This window comes from Copadichromis virginalis, linkage group LG23 (genome assembly GCF_057382275.1).
Source record: "Copadichromis virginalis isolate Kocher_CV1m ecotype Utaka linkage group LG23, C_Virginalis_male_GT1.1, whole genome shotgun sequence".
Lineage (NCBI taxonomy): Eukaryota > Metazoa > Chordata > Actinopteri > Cichliformes > Cichlidae > Copadichromis > Copadichromis virginalis.
In genome coordinates, this window is record NC_140639.1 from 25,214,874 (window position 1) to 25,234,625 (window position 19,752).

General features: G+C 43.2%; 1 protein-coding gene across 1 annotated transcript in view; it reads left to right on the forward strand.

Annotated features, from left to right (window-relative positions):
• LOC146681001 (fibronectin type III domain-containing protein 4-like) overlaps positions 1–19,110 on the forward strand; it is a 62,689-nt gene extending 43,579 nt beyond the window's left edge. Inside the window, exons 4-7 of the mRNA XM_085447574.1 lie at positions 9,768–9,870; positions 15,156–15,245; positions 15,454–15,620; positions 18,447–19,110. Of these exons, the coding sequence (XP_085303700.1) occupies positions 9,768–9,870; positions 15,156–15,245; positions 15,454–15,620; positions 18,447–18,488 (402 nt within the window). The 3' untranslated portion in view covers positions 18,489–19,110. The remainder of the gene's footprint in view (positions 1–9,767; positions 9,871–15,155; positions 15,246–15,453; positions 15,621–18,446) is intronic.
• Positions 19,111–19,752: the final 642 nt, after the last annotated feature.

A 19,752-nucleotide genomic window follows, 5' to 3' on the forward strand; every position in this document is an offset into this window, starting at 1 on the left:
GGTTTTTCAGCGTTTGGCGGAGCATGGACTGATTATTAATCCGTCTAAATGCCAGTTTGGGTTGCCCGTTCTCGATTTCCTTGGGCACCGTGTTTCCGCCGAGGGCGCGGTTCCGTTGCCTGACAAAGTCCGAGCTGTTTCGGAATTTCCGCGTCCCACGACTGTTAAGGCACTGCAGGAATTTTTGGGGATGGTGAATTTTTACAACCGTTTTCTCCCCAGAGCGGCACATCTGCTGAAGCCCCTTTATGGGGCGTTAAAGGGTAAAAAAGCTAATGACCCCGTTGACTGGTTTCCGGACAGCATCCAAGCGTTTTCTGATGCTAAGTCAGCGTTAGCTAATGCTGCCCTTCTGGCCCACCCATCCCCCTCAGCGCCGATTGCGTTGACCACTGATGCGTCGGACATAGCGGTGGGTGCGGTGCTGGAACAGCGAATCTCGGGTGTCTGGCAACCGCTCGCCTTTTTCAGCCGTACGCTACGTGACAGCGAACGCAATTACAGCGTTTTTGACAGGGAGCTACTGGCGCTCCACCTGGCGTCTCGTCATTTCCGGTTTTTTCTCGAGGGTCGTCACTTTACCGCATACGTGGACCACAAACCCTTGACGTTTGCCATGTCCAAGGTTTCCGATCCATGGAGTGCACGCCAGCAGCGCCAGTTGGCAGCCATTTCTGAGTTTACCACGGACATTCGGCACGTGGCTGGTAAATCCAATCATGTGGCTGACTGTTTGTCCCGTGCGCTGGTTTCTCCCGTCTTTCTCGGCATAGACTACTCCGCCATGGCTGCCGATCAGAGCGGTGACCCTGACATCCTCGCGCTTAAATCCACCCAGACGGGCCTCATACTGGAGGACAGACCCGTGCAGGACGGTGGTCCCCTCCTCGTCTGTGACGTTTCCACCGGCCGCCCTCGCCCTGTGGTTCCCGCTTCCTGGCGTCGTCAAGTTTTTGACTCGGTACATGCTCTCTCTCATCCAGGGGTCCGGGCCTCTGTTAAACTGGTCAGCTCTAAATTTGTTTGGCCAGGCCTTCGCAAATCTGTTAAGGAATGGGCGTCGGCGTGCATTCCCTGCCAGCGCGCGAAGGTTCATAAACACACCAAGGCGCCCCTGGAGCCGTTCTTCATACCCGGCAAACGTTTCGATCATGTGCATGTCGATCTGGTGGGTCCCTTGCCCCAGTCACAAGGTTTTACGCACCTTTTGACTGTTGTTGACCGGACCACCAGGTGGCCGGAGGCGGTCCCCCTGGCGTCCACTACCGCAGCAGTGGTGGCCAAGGCGTTTTTGTCGACCTGGGTCTCGCGTTTCGGCCCACCCGCGGACATTACGTCAGACAGAGGCCCCCAGTTCATTTCCGAGCTTTGGTCGGCCATGGCTGATGGACTGGGGGCTAAAGTCCACCGCACAACCGCATACAACCCGCAGGCTAATGGGATGTGTGAACGGTTCCACCGGTCACTGAAGGCTGCCTTTCGCGCCTCCTTAAAGGATGGCAATTGGGTTGACCGCCTCCCGTGGGTTTTGCTTGGGCTGCGCTCTGCGGTTAAGGAGGATCTCGGCGCTTCCCCAGCTGAGCTAGTGTTTGGTCAGCCCCTCCGCGTGCCTGGAGAATTCTTGCCTGAAAATCCTCCTCCCTGCTTCGATCCATCGGTGCTCTCTCTCACCCCGCTTTTGCACTGGCTTCGGGTTCCTGGTCCGGTGCACCATTGCGTGCCTGACACCTTTGTTCCAAAGACTTTAGAGACTGCTAAGTTTGTTTTTGTCAGGCACGATGCCCACAGGACACCGCTGCGGCCGCTGTATGACGGCCCGTTCAGGGTTATTGAACCGGGCCAGAAACATTTTGTTTTGGATTTTGGGGGTCGAAGGGAGACTGTGTGTGTTGACAGACTTAAACCAGCACATGTTCTTCCGGACAGTGATGTAGTGCCGGCCCAGGCCCCTCGCCGTGGCCGACCTCCTGCGCTGGGGTTGACAGTCTCTGGTTTTCCCCCCAGGACTACCCCCGGACCACCAACGTTTGAGCCTCCTCCTGCCTTTCCTGCTCGCCTTCACCAGCCTCGTTCACAGGATGGACCTTCCTCTGCCTGTTCTCTCCCTCCCAGGTTCAGTCGTGCGGGTCGTTTGCTTAGACCCAGGGTCCTGGACTGAATGGAGACCTGACTGTGTGTTCAAGGGGGGGTATGTGTGGCGGACCACCAGGTGGCTCCACTCACACACAAGTTGAAAGGAAGTGTGGGGGTGGAGATTTTGGCGCTGACTATATGTGAAGTTCTGTCAGTTAATAAAGTTGTTGGAGTGAGACACTGAGACCTCTCCTGTCGTTGTTACATACCTCCACAATATATATATATATATATATAGGGGTGCATTTAGGGGTGCAACGATACACAAAATTCACGGTGTCACGGTTCGATATTTTTTGATACAAAAAAAATGTTCATGCCTTTTTAATTTGTCATTTATTGAAATTATAAATATATATTTTAACTCATAAGTACAGTTTTTAAATTTAATGTTGCTGAAACAACAAAGTACTAAAAAAAAAATATGTCTGATTGAGGAATCACTCATCTTTGGAAAAGAGAGTTTATTACAGAGAAATGGCTCTTTCCAGAATAAAAGCTATACTATACGCTTCTTCTGGGCTATATTCTCAGCAGCATATTAAACATATCAGGTCCCCATAAGGAGAATCAATTCAATTCAATTCAATTCAATTTTATTTATATAGCGCCAAATCACAACATAAGTCGCCTCAAGGCGCTTCATAGATACAGAGAAAAACCCAACAATCATATGACCCCCTATGAGCAAGCACTTTGGCAACAGTGGGAAGGAAAAACTCCCTTTTAACAGGAAGAACCCTCCGGCAGAACCAGGCTCAGGGAGGGGCGGCCATCTGCTGCGACCGGTTGGGGTGAGAGAAGGAAGACAGGATAAAAGACATGCTGTGGAAGAGAGACAGAGGTTAATAACAGATATGATTCAATGCAGAGAAGTCTATTAATACATAGTGAGTGAGAAAGGTGACTGGAAAGGAAAAACTCAATGCATCATGGGAATCCCCCGGCAGCCTACGTCTATTGCAGCATAACTAAGGGAGGATTCAGGGTCACCTGGTCCAGCCCTAACTATATGCTTTAGCAAAAAGGAAAGTTTTAAGCCTAAACTTGAAAGTAGAGATGGTGTCTGTCTCCCGAATCCAAACTGGAAGCTGGTTCCACAGAAGAGGGGCCTGAAAACTGAAGGCTCTCCCTCCCATTCTACTTTTAAATACTCTAGGAACAACAAGTAGGCCTGCAGAGCGAGAGCGAAGTGCTCTAATAGGGTGATATGGTACTACAAGGTCATTAAGATAAGATGGGGCCTGATTATTTAAGACCTTGTATGTGAGGAGCAGGATTTTGAATTCAATTCTGGATTTAACAGGAAGCCAATGAAGGGAAGCCAAAACAGGAGAAATATGCTCTCTCTTTCTAGTCCCTGTCAGCACTCTTGCTGCAGCATTTTGGATTAGCTGAAGGCTTTTCAGTGAGTTTTTTGGACATCCTGATAATAATGAATTACAGTAGTCCAGCCTGGAAGTAATAAATGCATGAACTAGTTTTTCAGCGTCACTCTGAGACAGGATATTTCTAATTTTAGAGATGTTGCGCAAATGGAAGAACGCAGTCTTACATATTTGTTTAATATGTGCATTGAAGGACATATCCTGGTCAAAAATGACTCCAAGGTTCCTCACAGCGTTACTGGAGGCCAAGGTAATGCCATCCAGAGTAAGAATTTGGTTAGATACCATATTTCTAGGCTTTTCAGGGCCGAGTACAATAACCTCAGTTTTATCTGAATTAAGAAGCAGAAAGTTAGCGGCCATCCAGGTCTTTATGTCTTTAAGACATTCCTGCAGTTTAACTAATTGGTGTGTGTTATCTGGCTTCATGGACAGATAGAGCTGGGTGTCATCTGCATAGCAGTGAAAATGTATGCTATGTCTTCTAATGATACTGCCTAAGGGAAGCATGTATAATGTAAACAGAATTGGTCCTAGCACTGAACCCTGTGGAACTCCATAATTAACCTCAGTGTGTGAAGAGGACACTCCATTGGAGTCTATTAGATAGATATGATACAAACCACTGCAGCACAGTACCTGTAATACCTACAGCATGTTCTAATCGCTCTAATAGGATATTATGGTCGACAGTATCGAATGCTGCACTAAGGTCTAGCAGGACAAGCACAGAGATGAGTCCACTGTCAGAGGCCATAAGAAGCCATTTGTAACCTTCACTAAAGCTGTTTCTGTGCTGTGATGAGCTCTGAAACCTGACTGAAACTCTTCAAATAAACCATTCCTCTGCAGATGATCTGTTAGCTGTTTGACAACTACTCTTTCAAGGATTTTTGATATGAAAGGAAGGTTGGAGATTGGCCTATAATTAGCTAAGACTGCTGGGTCTAGAGATGGCTTTTTGAGTAAAGGTTTGACTACAGCTAGCTTGAAGGCCTGTGGTACATAGCCGATCATTAGAGATAGGTTGATCATATTTAAGATCGAAGAATTAATTAATGGCAGGACTTCTTTGAGCAGTTTTGTAGGAATTGGGTCTAAAAGACACGTTGATGGTTTGGAGGAAGTAATTATTGAAGTTAACTCAGAAAGATCAATTAGAGATAAAGAGTCTAACTTAACATCAATGGTACTAAGAGTAGCTGTAGATAATATTACATCTGTGGGATGATTATTGGTAATTTATTCTCTAATGATAAAAATTTTATTTGTGAAGAAGTTCATGAAGTCATTACTAGTTAACGTTGAAGGGATGGTTGGCTCAAAAGAGCTCTGACTTTTTGTCAGCCTGGCTACAGTGCTGAAGAGAAACCTGGGGTTGTTCTTATTTTCTTCAATCAGTGATGAATAGTAAGATGTTCTGGCTTTGCGGAGGGCTTTCTTATAAAGCAGCAAACTATTTCTCCAGGCTAAATGATGATCCTCTAAATTTGTGACACGCCATTTCCTCTCCAGATTACGAGTCATCTGCTTTAGGGTACGTGTTTGAGAATTATACCACGGAGTCAGGTACTTCTGGTTAGAGACCTTAGTTTTCACAGGAGCTACAGTATCCAGAGTCGTACGTAGTGAGGAGGTGAAATTATTAACAAGATAATCGACCTCTGTTGGGGTAGCGTTCAGATAGCTGCTCTGCTCTATGTTGGTACAGGGCATTGAAGATGATAACAGTGGGTGGATTATATTCTTAAACTTAGTTACAGCGCTTTCAGAAAGACATCTACTTTGATAAAGTCTACTCTCCACTGCTGTGTAATCAATTATTGTAAATGTAAATGTTATCAGGAAATGATCAGACAGGAGAGGGTTTTCAGGAAACACTGTTAAATGTTCAGTTTCTATGCCATATGTTAAAACAAGATCTAGAGTGTGATTAAAGTGGTGGGTGGGTTCTTTTACAGTTTGAGAGAAACCAATTGAGTCTAATAACAGATTAAATGCCATGTTGAGGCTGTCATTTTTAGCATCTACATGGATGTTAAAATCACCCACAATAATTATTTTATCTGAGCTCAGAACTAAATTAGATATAAAGTCTGAGAAATCAGACAGAAACTCTGTGTAAGGCCCAGGTGGACGATAGATGATAACAAGTAAGACTGGTTTCTGAGTTTCACAGCTGGGGTGGACGAGGCTAAGCATCAGGCTTTCAAATGAATTAAAAGTCTGTCTTGGTCTTTCATTAATTAATATGCTGGTGTGAAAAATTGCTGCCACACCGCCCCCTCGGCCTGTGCTTCGAGATTTCTGGTAGTTAGAATGACTCGGGGGTGTTGATTCATTTAAACTAACATAATCATCCTGCTGCAACCAGGTTTCTGTAAGGCAGAGTAAATCGATTTGTTGATCAATTATTAAGTCATGTACTAACAGAGACTTGGAGGAGAGAGACCTAATATTTAATAATCCACATTTCACTGTTTTACTCTTTGGTTCAGATGTGGATACTGTATTGTTCTTTCTTTGTGATTTTTTAAGTTTAAGTTGTTTGTTGCTGGTTTTTAGTTTGTTTTTTGTCTGTTTGGGAGCTGACACAGTCTCTATGGAGATGGGTTTTTGGGGGGGTAGCAGGAGGAGAAAAGCTGCAGAGGGGCGTGTAAGACTGCAACTCTGCTTCCTGGTCCCAACTCTGGATAGTCATATTTTGGGGGTTTAATAAATTTGTCCATATTTCTAGAAATGAGAGCTGCTCCATCCAAAGTGGGATGGATGCCGTCTCTCCTAACAAGACCAGGTTTCCTCCAGAAGGTTTGCCAATTATCTATGAAGCCCACATCGTTTCTGGGACACCACTCAGACAGCCAGCAATTTAAGGAGAACATGCGGCTAAACATGTCACTCCTGGTCTTAGGCACCTTATTTGTCGCACCTTTCTGCAACTCCGTTAGTTGGCTAACCTCCCTCCGTGCTACTTTGATCTTGCCCTCTAGCCTCCTTCTCCATGGGGGGTACTGCACCTTGTGGCTGTTCAACTTGTAGCCAAGCATCTCACTGATCACTGCTGCCGTATTGTAGATCAGCTTGTTAGTGTCGGTAATCGTGGTTGTAGGTATATATATATATACCTACTGTGTGTGCAACCTATATACATATATATATATATATATATATATATATATATATATATATATATATATATATAATATCTTCTTTAATATCAAATATCTTTACCTTCAAAACTCACCTATTATACTTTCTGCCAGCTCATTCTAATTGGATGGTTTCCTGGCACAGACCCGGCTTTTAAGCCCAGTTCAGAGATTTTCAACAGGATTGAGGTCGGGGCTTTAGGAAGGCCATTCCAGAAGCTCAATGCTAGCCTGCTTTATCTATTCCCAACTAGTTTTGATCTGTTTGGGATCATTGTCCTGATTTGAGGTGAATTTGAGGAATTTGGAGATAGTCATCCTTCTTCATTATTCCATCAACTTCTTGCAGTGTACCTGTCATGGTCCTGGGTCTTTTGACCCAGCGTTTTATGTTTGAGTTTATTTTGTTCATTAGGTTATCTAAGTTCATTTGGTTATTAGACTCCTTGTGTTTTCTTCCCCTGTATTTAAGCTTCCCCTCACCCTTTGTGTTTCATGCTGCGTGTCTTATGTTATCAAGTTTGTATTATCATGCCTAAGTGTTTCTAGTTCTTATTATTTCCCCCTCCGTTTCCAACCATGTTAAATCTCCCCTGCTCTTCATGCGTTTCATGTCTGTGTCTTACGTTGTCAAGTTCTGGTTGTCGTGTCTAAGTCTGCATGTTTCTTGTTTTATTTTGAAAAAGGGGTCTTGTGTTCTGTGCTCATGCGGTTAGTTTTACTCTTGCCTGTGCATCATTATGTTTATCCTAGTCAGCTGTTTCCTCATGTGTCTCCACTTCCCCTAATCACCTCCTGTGTATTTAAGTCCTCTGTTTTCAGTGTGTGATTGTCAGGTCGTCTGTTGTCCATGCCATGTTTCCTATGCCATGCCATGCTTCCAAGTTTCTTGTCTAGGTTTTTCTTATTGTTTGTTTAGATTCCCCAGTTTAGGTTTGTGTTAATTTTGCTTCAGTTTGCCTTGCCCTTTGTTTGTATCTCTTCTACCAGCCATATTAAACGGCTCGCCTTTTGTTAACATTTCAAGTTCTGTTCCCTGTTCCTTGGAGTCTGCGTTTTGGGTCCTTTTCTCAATTCATACAGTCTGCCCTCGCCAGACTGTGACAGTACCAGTACCACTGGCAGCAAAACAGCCCCACAGCATGAACCTGCCACCACCATGCTTGACAGCTGGTACGGCGTTCTTAGGTAATAATAATGTTGGTCCACGATCAACATTATTTTCATGATGTAGCAACAAAGTGGTGACACATCTGAATAACTTGTAGCCTACTTATGTACATTTGTTTGAATCACTGATCTTGGAATCTGCAGTTGTTTAGAAATGGCTGCAAGACCTTCACAACCTTCCCAAATCTACAGTTCTCCTTCTTGGATCTTCACTGAGTTCCTTGGACTTTCCCATTGTTCCGAGTATTGGTCAGCCTAATGAGTGCCGTCAAACAAATCCTTTTAATACTGCAAAGAGAAACTACCAGCTGTACACAGTCATGATCACTAACGAGAAGTTAATTGGCCTGGTGAGTTAAAAGACATCATAGAACAATCAGCACCATTTAGTAAAAGATTTAAGAGTGTATGCATATTTTTGAGCCTGTTTGGATTAGAAAAAATCCAAAATAAATAGATAACTGAATTGAAACTTACCCAGTTCTTGTTTTTCAAAGTCATTAAAGATTTATCCTGTACAATCATCCCAGCCTAGAAATAGAACAGTTCCAAGAAATAATTAAAAGCCCAAAATTACCACGACATTCATGCCTATGATGAGTGGATGTAAACGTCTGACCAAAACTGTATATCTATGTATTACTCAGTGTAATGAAGCTGAAAGCTGATTATAAACTCATATTTTAAGCACAAGTCCACATAAATGTAAAATAATTTGATATTTTCACAACCTGGCAACCTTACAAATTGCTTATCCAGGGCTGAAAAACACTGCTGAACCTCTCATAAAAACATTAATTACCATTTTAATTATGTTAATTATTTCAGTATCATTTAATGCTTGGTTAGCGAATAGATGGATCATCTGCATCACAGCTGAGAAACTTTCTTAGATGATGACAAAGCATTTTTTCTTAAATCAAGTGTCAGTGTTTGATCAACCTAAACAGTGACACGTCTCTGTTCTGAAAGTTTAAACTAAAACTGCAGCTCCTCTCTGAAGAGGGAGTCTCTAATGTGACTCCATTATCGTGGTGCTATTAAAATTTTTATAGCCTAACAGACTGACGCAGACTGCAGACTGTCCTTCAGCTGCAGGACTTGCTTCAATGTGCTCGTCAGCAGACAGATGTCCTGCGAAAGTGTCATTGAGCAATGCATTGCTGCCCGGTGAGGTCCAGAGGGGGCTGAATTTGACCTCTGACCTCCCTTTGGCGTGCGGGGAGGTTAAAAATTAAAGGATGAATTTCCCAATGGAGTTGGGTGTTGTTATCCAGGATGAGGGGACAGATTAGAGCTTGCAGAGGACACTTTGCAGGCATCAGACTGTAGAATTAGAGGAGAACAAACTCCTAAATTCAAGGACTTACTTCATACACTCCACAGAAAACTTGCTGCATACTGCCGTTGGCTGTGTTGTGTAGGTGGAGAGAGCATCTGTGGCACATTGAGACCTCGTGTGGATGTAATTTTATCTCTGTGATTGATTGATTTCCCTGTGTGTGCATTAAACTGAGTGCTTCCTGTTACAAAACTCCACTGCAGCCCGATTTGAATGTGAAACACCATTAACACGTGTTTATTTTTTACACAAAGCCTAATTTTATAATCTTTCCCAGTGACTGAAAATGTCCCCAAATGAGCTTATAGCTTAAATTCATATTCTCTCTGTTGCCTTTCAAGCTTTTACTCAGCGTCCTCCAATGATCATTCAGGATCACGGCCAAAAGCCAAAGCACCGCTCGCTCACTAAATATACCCTCAGCAGCCAGTTTCTTACCATCGTTGCATAATGTTGTCCTTTGTTAATGCCACTGTAAGAATGCACCCAGAGTTTGTGCTCAGCTGTCATCAGCTTGGCTCTACCTTTGCTTAAAAATATCTTAACATTCCCTCTAAATACTTTTTTCCCCCTTGTTGGATGTAGGTGCAGTCCGTTGGGCCGCACGGTGACAGCCCACCCAGCCGTGCCGTCCACTTCAGGACTCTGGAGAGGACCGACCATTATCCAGCCGGAGTCCTGGACCACCGTGAGTGCTCATAAACACACTCCAGAGGGGAGCTTCCTAAAGTAAAACACATGACGTGCCGTGTTTCAGCAGCACAGACACAAATCTGAGGTATTTTATTGTTGCATGAAGTACGCAGAAGTTTGGTGTCTCAGAAACGCTGTTTTAAGTCAAGTTTTCAAGGTGTGTATGCACATGTTAAATACTGGCAATAATAGTCTGTGGAGCTTCGAAAGAAATGTGTCTGGACTTTAAGACCGACAAAAACTGGTTCATCCCGAAGACAAAACTCCTAAAAACAAACTTAGCAACATAGTATATGCTGTACTGTGTAGCGAGGAATGTTCAGACCTCTACATTGGAGAGACCAAACAGCCACTTCACAAACGCATGGCTCCACCTCGACGGGACAAGACTCAGCGGTCCATCTCCATCTAAAGGACAAAGGTCACTCTTTTGAGGACGCCAATGTTCAAATTTTGGACAGAGAAGACAGATGGTTTGAAATAGGAGGAAAAGAAGCCATCTATGGCTACGTTCAGATGGCAGGCGAAAGCACATCAAATCCGACTTTTTTGACCCTGTGCGACCCATATCCGATCATGGTATGACAGTGTGAACAGCACAAATCCGATATTTTCAAATCCGATCTGGGCTACTTTCATATGTGTTACTGAATCCGATACATATCTGATGTTTTAGAAAGCGACTGCTGTTTGAATGGTCATGTCGCATTAAATCCGTGTCTTATGTCACTGACACAAGACAGACACCAATTATCAGCGCCGGAGAAGACATCGTGAATGCTTCCTGGCCATCCAGTGTAGATGTTAGTGAAACTGTTGGGAAGACAACGTTGGAGAAATGTGAACATTTTATTTGTACAATACAATACAATTTTATTTATATAGCACATTTAAAAAACCACAGGTACTGTATGCCAAAGTGCTTCACAGAACGAGTTAAGAGCAATAATAAATACAAGTACAAAACACAAAATACAAAAAACAAATAAAATATACTAACAGGCGGGAGACATAACTAACCAATAATACACCAGGCATAGTAGGCACAACCCAAAAGGCTGAAGGTTAAAACATTATAAACATTAATAAAGCGAAAAAGATAAGTTACAATACACTAAAAATGCGGGCTCTAGGAGGCGGGGAAAGCAAGGCTAAACAAATACGTTTTTAATCAAGATTTAAAAGATTGAATTGAATCAGACGCCCGAATAGCTAGAAGGAGGTTATTCCAGAGGTAGGGTGCGAAAGCGGCGAAAGCGGCGAAAGCGGCGAAAGCGGCGAATGCGCGGTCACCTCTGGTCTTGAGCCGAGATCTAGGTCGCACCAGGAGCATTTGACCTGCTGATCTAAGCGCTCTCCCAGGGGTATAAAAGCTGAGGAGATCCGTAAGATAGCTGGGCACGGTGTTATTTATGATTTTAAAAGTGAGCAATATGATTTTAAAATCAATACGGAATTTAATAGGGAGCCAGTGCAGGTCGGAAAGAACTGGAGTAATAGACTCAAACCTGCCAGTTCCAGTTAAGAGACGCGCAGCCACATTTTGAACGAGCTGCAGTTTGTGAACAAGGGCAGAATTGAGACCAGTGTAAAGGGAATTACAGTAATCTAACCTTGATGTAATAAAAGGCATGGATAAGTTTCTCCAGGTCCTTACGTGGTAAGTAGGGCTTGGCCTTAGAGGTTAGACGTAATTTATTGAAACTCGATTTAACTACAGAGGACACATGTTTGTGCAACTTGAAGGAACTGTCCAAGACAACACCCAGGTTCCTCACAGTGTCAGAAAGGGAGTCAGCAAAGGGCCTGAGAATACCAATTAGTTCAGCCTGAGAGGAGGGAGTATCAAAGATTACAATTTCAGTCTTCTTATCATTTAGAGTGAGGGAATTGCTCAGTAGCCAGATTTTAACTTCATTCATACAATCGGAGAAGTGTTGCAACGACAACGTGACATCCTCAGCCAGTTCAAAATAGATTTGAATGTCATCCGCATAAAAGTGAAAAGAAATATTGTATTTATCAAAGATTCGGCCCAAGGGTAACAAGTATAAAGAGAACAGCATGGGACCCAACACAGACCCCTGGGGGACACAGGGGTAACAGGGGCAATGGAGGAGGAGTAGGTACCCATGGTGACAGAAAAGGACCTTTCTGAGAGATAGGATTTAAACCAGCTAAGGGCACTGCCCGTGATGCCCACCAGATGTTTAAGCCTCATTAAAAGGACATTATGGTCCACCAAATCAAAAGCAGAGGACAAATCAAGCAAAATTAACACCACAGGGCGCCCTGAGTCAGCAATTGAGAGAAGATCATTAAAGACTCTCAGTAATGCAGTTTCCGTGCTATGGCGTGGCTTAAAGCCCGACTGAAATTTTTCCTCGATATTATTTGCATCCAAATAAGTTTGAAGTTGGGAATGAACAATCTTCTCTAGGATTTTAGACAGAAACGGGAGTTTGGAAATGGGTCTAAAGTTAGCGAGATAATTCTGATCAAGGGAGGTCTTTTTGAGTATAGGTTGCACTACAGCATGTTTAAAAGCAGCCGGAACACAACCCGATAACAATGACAGGTTAATTAATGATAGAATACAGGGCTCGATAATGTTAAACCCATCTTTAATAATACGAGATGGAAGGATGTCATGAGCAGCGTTTGAGTTGAGTGTATCTGGACCTTCAGTACTGGTGCACCCTCAAGAGTACTGTATAATCTGCAGATTCTGACAGAAATCTGTAACTATCCTTTGAAGCATCTAAAACAGCAATAAGGATAATTATTAGGCCATATGTAAATAACAAAATAACTTTATAACTTAAAGCAAAATTGGGAAACGTAAAGTCCAAAACAAATCTTTATAGTAAGGGCCATCAGTCAAACCATCTATGAACAGAGGGCGGGGCTTTACGACACCAACTGTCTGCTATCTAAAATTCAGTTTTGAGATCCCTTCCCAGACGCCTTAACGCCCACGCACATCCTGGGCCTTCTAAACTCAGGTACTCACATGATAGGGTGGGGCTAGGTTTCACAATGAGCCCACACGAAAGCCTGGCTGATTGTGAGCTACACCTATTTTCACAACTTGGCTCATGTGATTAGGTAGAGGATCATTAGGGGGTCCTTTGTCCCTCTCGGGGGGGATACTCCCACAGGGCTAAAATCTGGGACTCTCCACCATTTGACCCTAGAACTGAAGAAGCTTCTCGGTTGAGAGGTGAAACGTCTTGAAGCAACTTAAAGAAGTCCAGAAGCTTTTCTTTCCAAGCTCCTTAGACTATGTTGACCTGGATGACTGAGAACCTTCACAGACACTGGCAATAATAATAAAATGATGTAGTTGTAATGTTGTACGCGTTATTCAGTATACAAAAGTCTTGAGCCACTCCTCATGTCTTTGTGTTTTACTTCAAAGGCATAGTTCTTTTGTATCTTTAGTTACTTTGTTATTAGCAACCTATCATAAAAACACACCATTTGTTTCAATTTCTTTGGTTGAATCTGTGAAAAATATCAAAGATAACACAGTTTGACAGACATAAAATAGTATTTTTGCACCAGAAAGGTGATTCACAAAGAGATATAGCTGAAAGCTTGGCATATCTCAGCATGGTGTGCACTGTGTCCTTAAAAATTTTGAGGAAACTGGACAAGTACAGCAGATGAATACTATCTAAAAGTCACGTTCTTAAGAAACAGGGGGGGGGGGGGGGGGGGAAATCCAGCAAAGACCTGACACTGTCAGGTGAGGCTGTATGCAGGCAGGAGTGGTGGTAAGGAGGACCCAAAGTGCAGACTCACAGAGATGGAATGTAAACTCAAACTTAGATTTATTGTAAAATAAAAACCAAAAACTAAACTGAAAACGACAAAACCAAACAGGCTGACAGGCAGAACACACAGCATGATAAGACACTAGATCGTGACACAGACAGAGGAACACACAGGGCTTAAATACACAGAGGGCGCAATCAAGGAATGGAAGGCAGGAGGGAAACACAGCTGGGACAAATCAGGGCTAACGAGACAAGGGAAGCAAAATCAGGGACTTTCAAAGTAAAACAGGAAACATAATACAGAGACGCGGACTTGACAAGGGGATAAAGATGACAGAGGAGACAGAGCAACTATAGAACACAGATACATAAACCATAGGACAGAGAACTCTAACAAATAAACCAAAAGACTAGAAATGATAAAAAATGGCTAAGTCAAAGTTCAACAATAATGAAAACTCAAAACTCTGGGTCAACGACCCAGGTCTCCTAACAGACACAGGACACGAGAAATGCATCTGGACCTTCAGCTGATCCAGCTACTGTTCATTGAAGCCTCATTGAAATGGTCTCAGTGAAAGCGTGGCTGTCAGGAAGCAATCATTAATGGAGGGAAACAGGGAGGAAAGGCTGACATCTTGGCGATCTTTGTCATAATTGTTGAATTATGAATTTTTGATCCATCATGTAATACCATCTGGAAACCATCTGATTGGCAGCAGCTTCATTTTTCACCATGACAATGATCCTAAACACAATGCCAATGCAGTAAAATAATACCTCGATTGAAAAACACATAGTGGAACACTATCGGCCATGGATTTAGCCTCCCCAGAGCCTGGATCTCAACATTATCGAAGCAGTGTGGGATCATGCTGACAGAGAACGGAACAAAAGGCAGAAACAACCAAAGAAGAGCTTTGAATGTCCTTCAAGAAGCCTGGAGAACTATTCCAGCTGCCTAAGACTGTCCTGAAGAATAAAGATGGTCACAACTCATTAGAGTTGTACAAACTCTGTTTTTGCCTCATATATTTGCACGTTTCAGTAGATCACATTTTCCTAGAAAGATATAAAGAAAGGGTTGACTCAAGACTTTTGCATAGCACTGTAGTATAAGGGTGGAACAGTAGCAGTAAAAATAATACCTGTAAAGTAGCCATAGCAACTACAAACATCTGGGGGGAAAAATCCCATTAAGTACTGTGTTTACAAAGTGTCATAGCGTACATGTTACTCCTGTGTGCCTCAGAGCTTCACTGTGGTGGTCATTAAAAACACATCAGTGAGTCACACTGTTGCACTGACTCACATGTTGCATTATTACCATGAAAACAACAGAAAATGTGGATCAATCCGCTACTAAAAATAGTCCACATTAAACGTACTGTGAGCCTTTCAGATTTTTTTATTTTTTTTAATGGGATTTGCTGGTAGAAGATAGAACTGTACTATATTCTGTTGAGTAGAGTTTGACCAGACTTGTCTTTGTCCTCAGATGAGCCAGCGATGGAGGGTCTGGGTATGACTCCACAACTGGAGACTGGAGAGCTGCTGATCATCACCACTGTGCTGTTGCTGTGGGCAGGTCAGCTTGCACCAACAGACACCATCCAATGGACACTCTAAGCATCTCTTCTGAATAATTTTCCTTTCTAACTCCGTTAACCGCCTTAATGTATTCAATAAAATTCACGTGTTAATTTAATATGACCTGAATCTAGTGCTTGAGACCGCAAACTCATCAAGCGAGGGATGTTTTTGACTTCTTTTCTCTTTGCTTTCCACACCGCCAGCCGTCATCGCCCTTTTCTGCCGGCAGTACGACATCATCAAAGACAACGACTCCAACGGCACCAAGGAGAAAGCCAAGCGGCCGCTGGTCCGAGCCACTTCCTCCTACTACAATGCCTCAGCTGGCAGCTCGCCCATCTACCACAACGGAGCCGTCCGCAGCAGCAGGGTGACTCATTTACTAAAACGTCCTCCTCTTCCTCCCCTCTTCGTCTTGCTGCAGAACTCCTCTATAATGCACGCTCGCTCCTGGCTGCCAGGAGTATTTTGTTTCCTCTGTAGAGTCTTTGTAGTTGCATCAGAGATCTCCTAGCAACTAGAGCTACTGCCATCGCAGCTAAATATAAAACAGCCGGGCTGAAAACAGAGAGCAGCGCAAACGCCCATTCAGTTGTTGCTGAGCATCTCCTCAGTTAAAGCGAACAGGCAGACGATTTGTTTTTGTTTTTCCACATGCGAGCAGCTTTAATTAGACACACCAGCTACAGGTGTCCTGGTTGCAGCGCCCCCTAATGGCCACATTTCATTTATCACCCATTTCGTCATCTGCAAGATTACTGGTGCAGAGAATAACATCAGATAGAAGAACATTTCTTCACTTGTGGTGTTGAGTAGAGAAAGCGAGGCTGTACGTTCACGGCCTCATTACAAACTCTCAGAGGAAGGTTACAACAAATCATAAAACTTTGGTCATTAAGAGGAAGGAAACAGAGGACACAGATTATGTGCGTTAATAGAATAAGGAACTATCCAGCAGCCTGAATCCCGGTGCTGTGAAAAAGTAACTGCCCCCTTTATTAAATCATGTATTAAGTCAGTGACATTTATCAGTCTGGAAAGGATTAAAAAGTCATTTCTGAGTCTTTGGGACTCCAGTGAACCACAGTGAGAGTCATTATCCACACATGCAGGAAACTTGGAACAGCGGTGAAGCTTCCCAGGAGTGACCAGCCAACCAAAATTACTCCAACAGCTTCGATGGCTCATCCAGGAGGTCACAAAAGAACCACAACAACATTGAAAGAACTGCATGACTCACTTGTGTCAGTTAAGGTCAGAGTTCATGATTCAACAATAAAACAGAGACTGGACAAAAATGGAGAAAACCACTGCTGACCAAAAAGATCACAAAAGCTTGTATCACATTTACCAAAAACATCTTGATGATCCCCAAGAAAATATTCTGTGGACTGACGAGACAAAAGCTGAACTTTCTGGATGGTTCAAGTCCTGTTACATCTGACATAAAACTAACAGCATTTCATAAAAAGAACATCACAGCAACCGTCAAACATGGTGGTGGTAGTGTGATGGGGCTGCTTTGCTGTTTCAGGACGACTTGCTGTAACTGATAGAACCATGAATTCTGCTCTCTACCAGATAATCGTGAAGGAGAATGTCCGACCATCAGTTCAAGACCTGAAGCTCAAGAGCACTTGGGTTATGCATCAGGACAATGATCAGAGACACACCAGCAGAAATAAACAAAATGTTTTTGGAGTGAAGTCAAACTCTGGATTTAAATTAGATTGCAATGCTTTGCACTGACCTTAAACAGGTCGTTCATGCTGGAAACCCTCCAATGTGTCTGAATTAAAACAATTCTGCAAAGAAGAGTGGGACAAAATTCCTCCACAGCGATGTGAAAGACTCATTGCCAGCGGATTTTCGCGAAGCAGACGCTCTCATGACTCATTTAACTGCAAAATGATCTTGGTGCTCAGCAGCCTTGCTTTTACAAGGGGGAGTACTAGTTAAGTTGAGTCTCATGTTGCACAGAGATTCATGCTCATTTGGTGCAGACTGACTTAGATTGATTGAATGCTGGAAATCTGTGTTTCTGAATTTGCGTTTAGGATCATTTGCAAACTTTTGCCAAGTGGTCTCAGAGTGATTGCAGTCTGTTTCAAGACAGGTTGCCTCCCTCCAGGCAATCAAAAGTGTTCATGCTTTTGGTGTCGCAACTACTTGCAGCACTCGATCATGAAAAAATGCAGTGCAATCACCAGCTTTTCTAGTTTTCTAGTTCAATTTTCTGGTCGCAAAGAGGTTGACATGCTGTTTTTACTTTAATGTGACGGAGACAGTCAGTTTGGTTTGGGAAAGGTTCACAGCTTGGATTAAAATACGGCCCTTCACAAAATGAACCATGGTCAGCCAGTGCATTTAGATGCAATGCCACTGAGTCCTTTAAAAGCTTCTATGTGGCATGGTAAGTTTGAAGTGAGCGACAGCCTGTGTGACTCCAAATCATAAATGTGGAGTTTACAGATTTCTGTCCTCTGCTGCGCTCTGTTTTAAAATCTTTTCCTTTAATCCATCGCCTGTCTATATGTATCAAAGAGTGTTTGTGGAGAGAATGTCCCGGAACATTTTGGCAGGGCATCTGTCTGTCGGAAGTTAATTCACACTTCCCGTTCTAATTGGCCTCTCTCGCTGCGAGAACCTGTGACTTCACTGCTCGCGATGTACGGGTCAATTGACCGCCCACCGCGCGCAGCTCGCACTGTTTATTCATACAGGACGGCTTCCAGTGGTGTCAAAGTGAGAGAAAGGCAGCGTTACTTTGAGCGTTTACGGAGCTGAAACTGCACTGGCTGGATTTAATGGTTAATTTAATTATAAAAACACCACTCTTATCTTAATTTAGTCTTTTCTTATTGGCATTTCTGCAGCTTTTAAGTGTCCTTACAGTTTATTAGCTACTTCTCGTGAGTTTAATCCTTTAAAAAAATAATTCATTTAGGGCTATGTCTACTTTCCTGGGGATATATGTGCACACACAGATTTCTGCAGAGATTTAAATACCAAAGCCTAATGATGGATTCAAAATAAAAGCATCCTACTTTAAATAGGATAGTCTTTAAATAAAAAGCTCCTGGGAGCAGTTAGTTCTCTGCTCACCCTCGCTCATTGATTGGCAAGTAAATCTCTGACATGCATGACATGCTGTGGTCTGTGATTCACGTCTCATGGTGTGCTCCTTCTCTTTCAGCTGCACAGGGCCTCCTCCTCCATCAGCATCATCAGGGTCTGAGATGCGGGTGCCGGATCGGAGCCTCTTGGACAAGCGAGGAGGATTTACAAACTCAGAGTCCAATCTATTGTAAAATATGGGCCGAGTAAGGAACCACTCCATGCAAATCAGACTGAAATGAGAGCGAGGAGCCATGCTGCGGAGACCGTGGACGGCTGCTGCTCTCTAGTGGCCAGAGACTCGGGGGGCTCAGAAACAGCTGGAAGGAAGCTGGACTCATCTGAAGTGCGGCCAAACTAATCTCCCGTTTTCTTCTCTCTGATGTCAAAGACTGAAGTGTGAATATTTGCCAGCATGTCGGCCCGACCGTGTGCCAAGTCCCACTCGCCTCAGACTCATTCATTTTCAGCAGACATTCTTTCATCTCGGGTGTTCAGCTCATCCCATATTCTTTTTACCCGCTGTAGAACCACACGTTTGAAATCCTGTCTGGATGGTTATTTAATGGGATTAATTCACATTACTTTCATGTTCGGTAATTTAGCATCGCAATTCAAATCTGTACATAGGCTGAAGGTGATTGTAAAGGTAATTCACAGAAGCATTTGAATGTAGGAGGTGGTAGTGGGGAATTTACATTGTAAAACAATTCATAATTAGTTTAATTAAATCATTGAAATTGTGTGATCGCCTTTTAAATTAAGTTTAAGCTTTTTGTTTTCTCAGAGTTTCTAAAAGCAGAAATGATGTGAACAACTCTCAAGATATATCACCTGAAGTTTCCAGCAGCTTCTCTTGTTGTTTCGGATTTTGTTAAAAGGTTTTATTTCTATCTGAGCCACTTAAAAGTACAGCTCTAAACCTTGTCTGTCCCTCAAAAACACCTATTTTTACAGCTTAACTTACACTCAATGGCCACTTCATTATGCATGTCTGATAAACAGCTCATTAAGCATTAAAATTTCTAATTAGCCAATCAAGTGCAAGCAACTCAGGGCATGTAGACATGGTCAAAATGACTTACTGAACATAAGCTCAAACAGAGCTGGACAGTAGAAGATTTGAAAAATGTTGCCTGGTCTGATGATTCTCAATTTCTGCTACAACGTTCAGATGGTTGAGTCAAAATTTGGTGTAACAACATGAAAGCATGGATCCATTCTGTCTTGTACTAACCGTTCAGGCTGCTGGTGGTGTCATGATGTGGGGGATATTTTCTTGGTACACTTTGGGCCCCTTAGTACCAACTGAGCATAATTTAAACACCACAGCTTAGAGCATTGTTACTGACCATGTCCATCCCTTTATGACCACAGTTTACCAT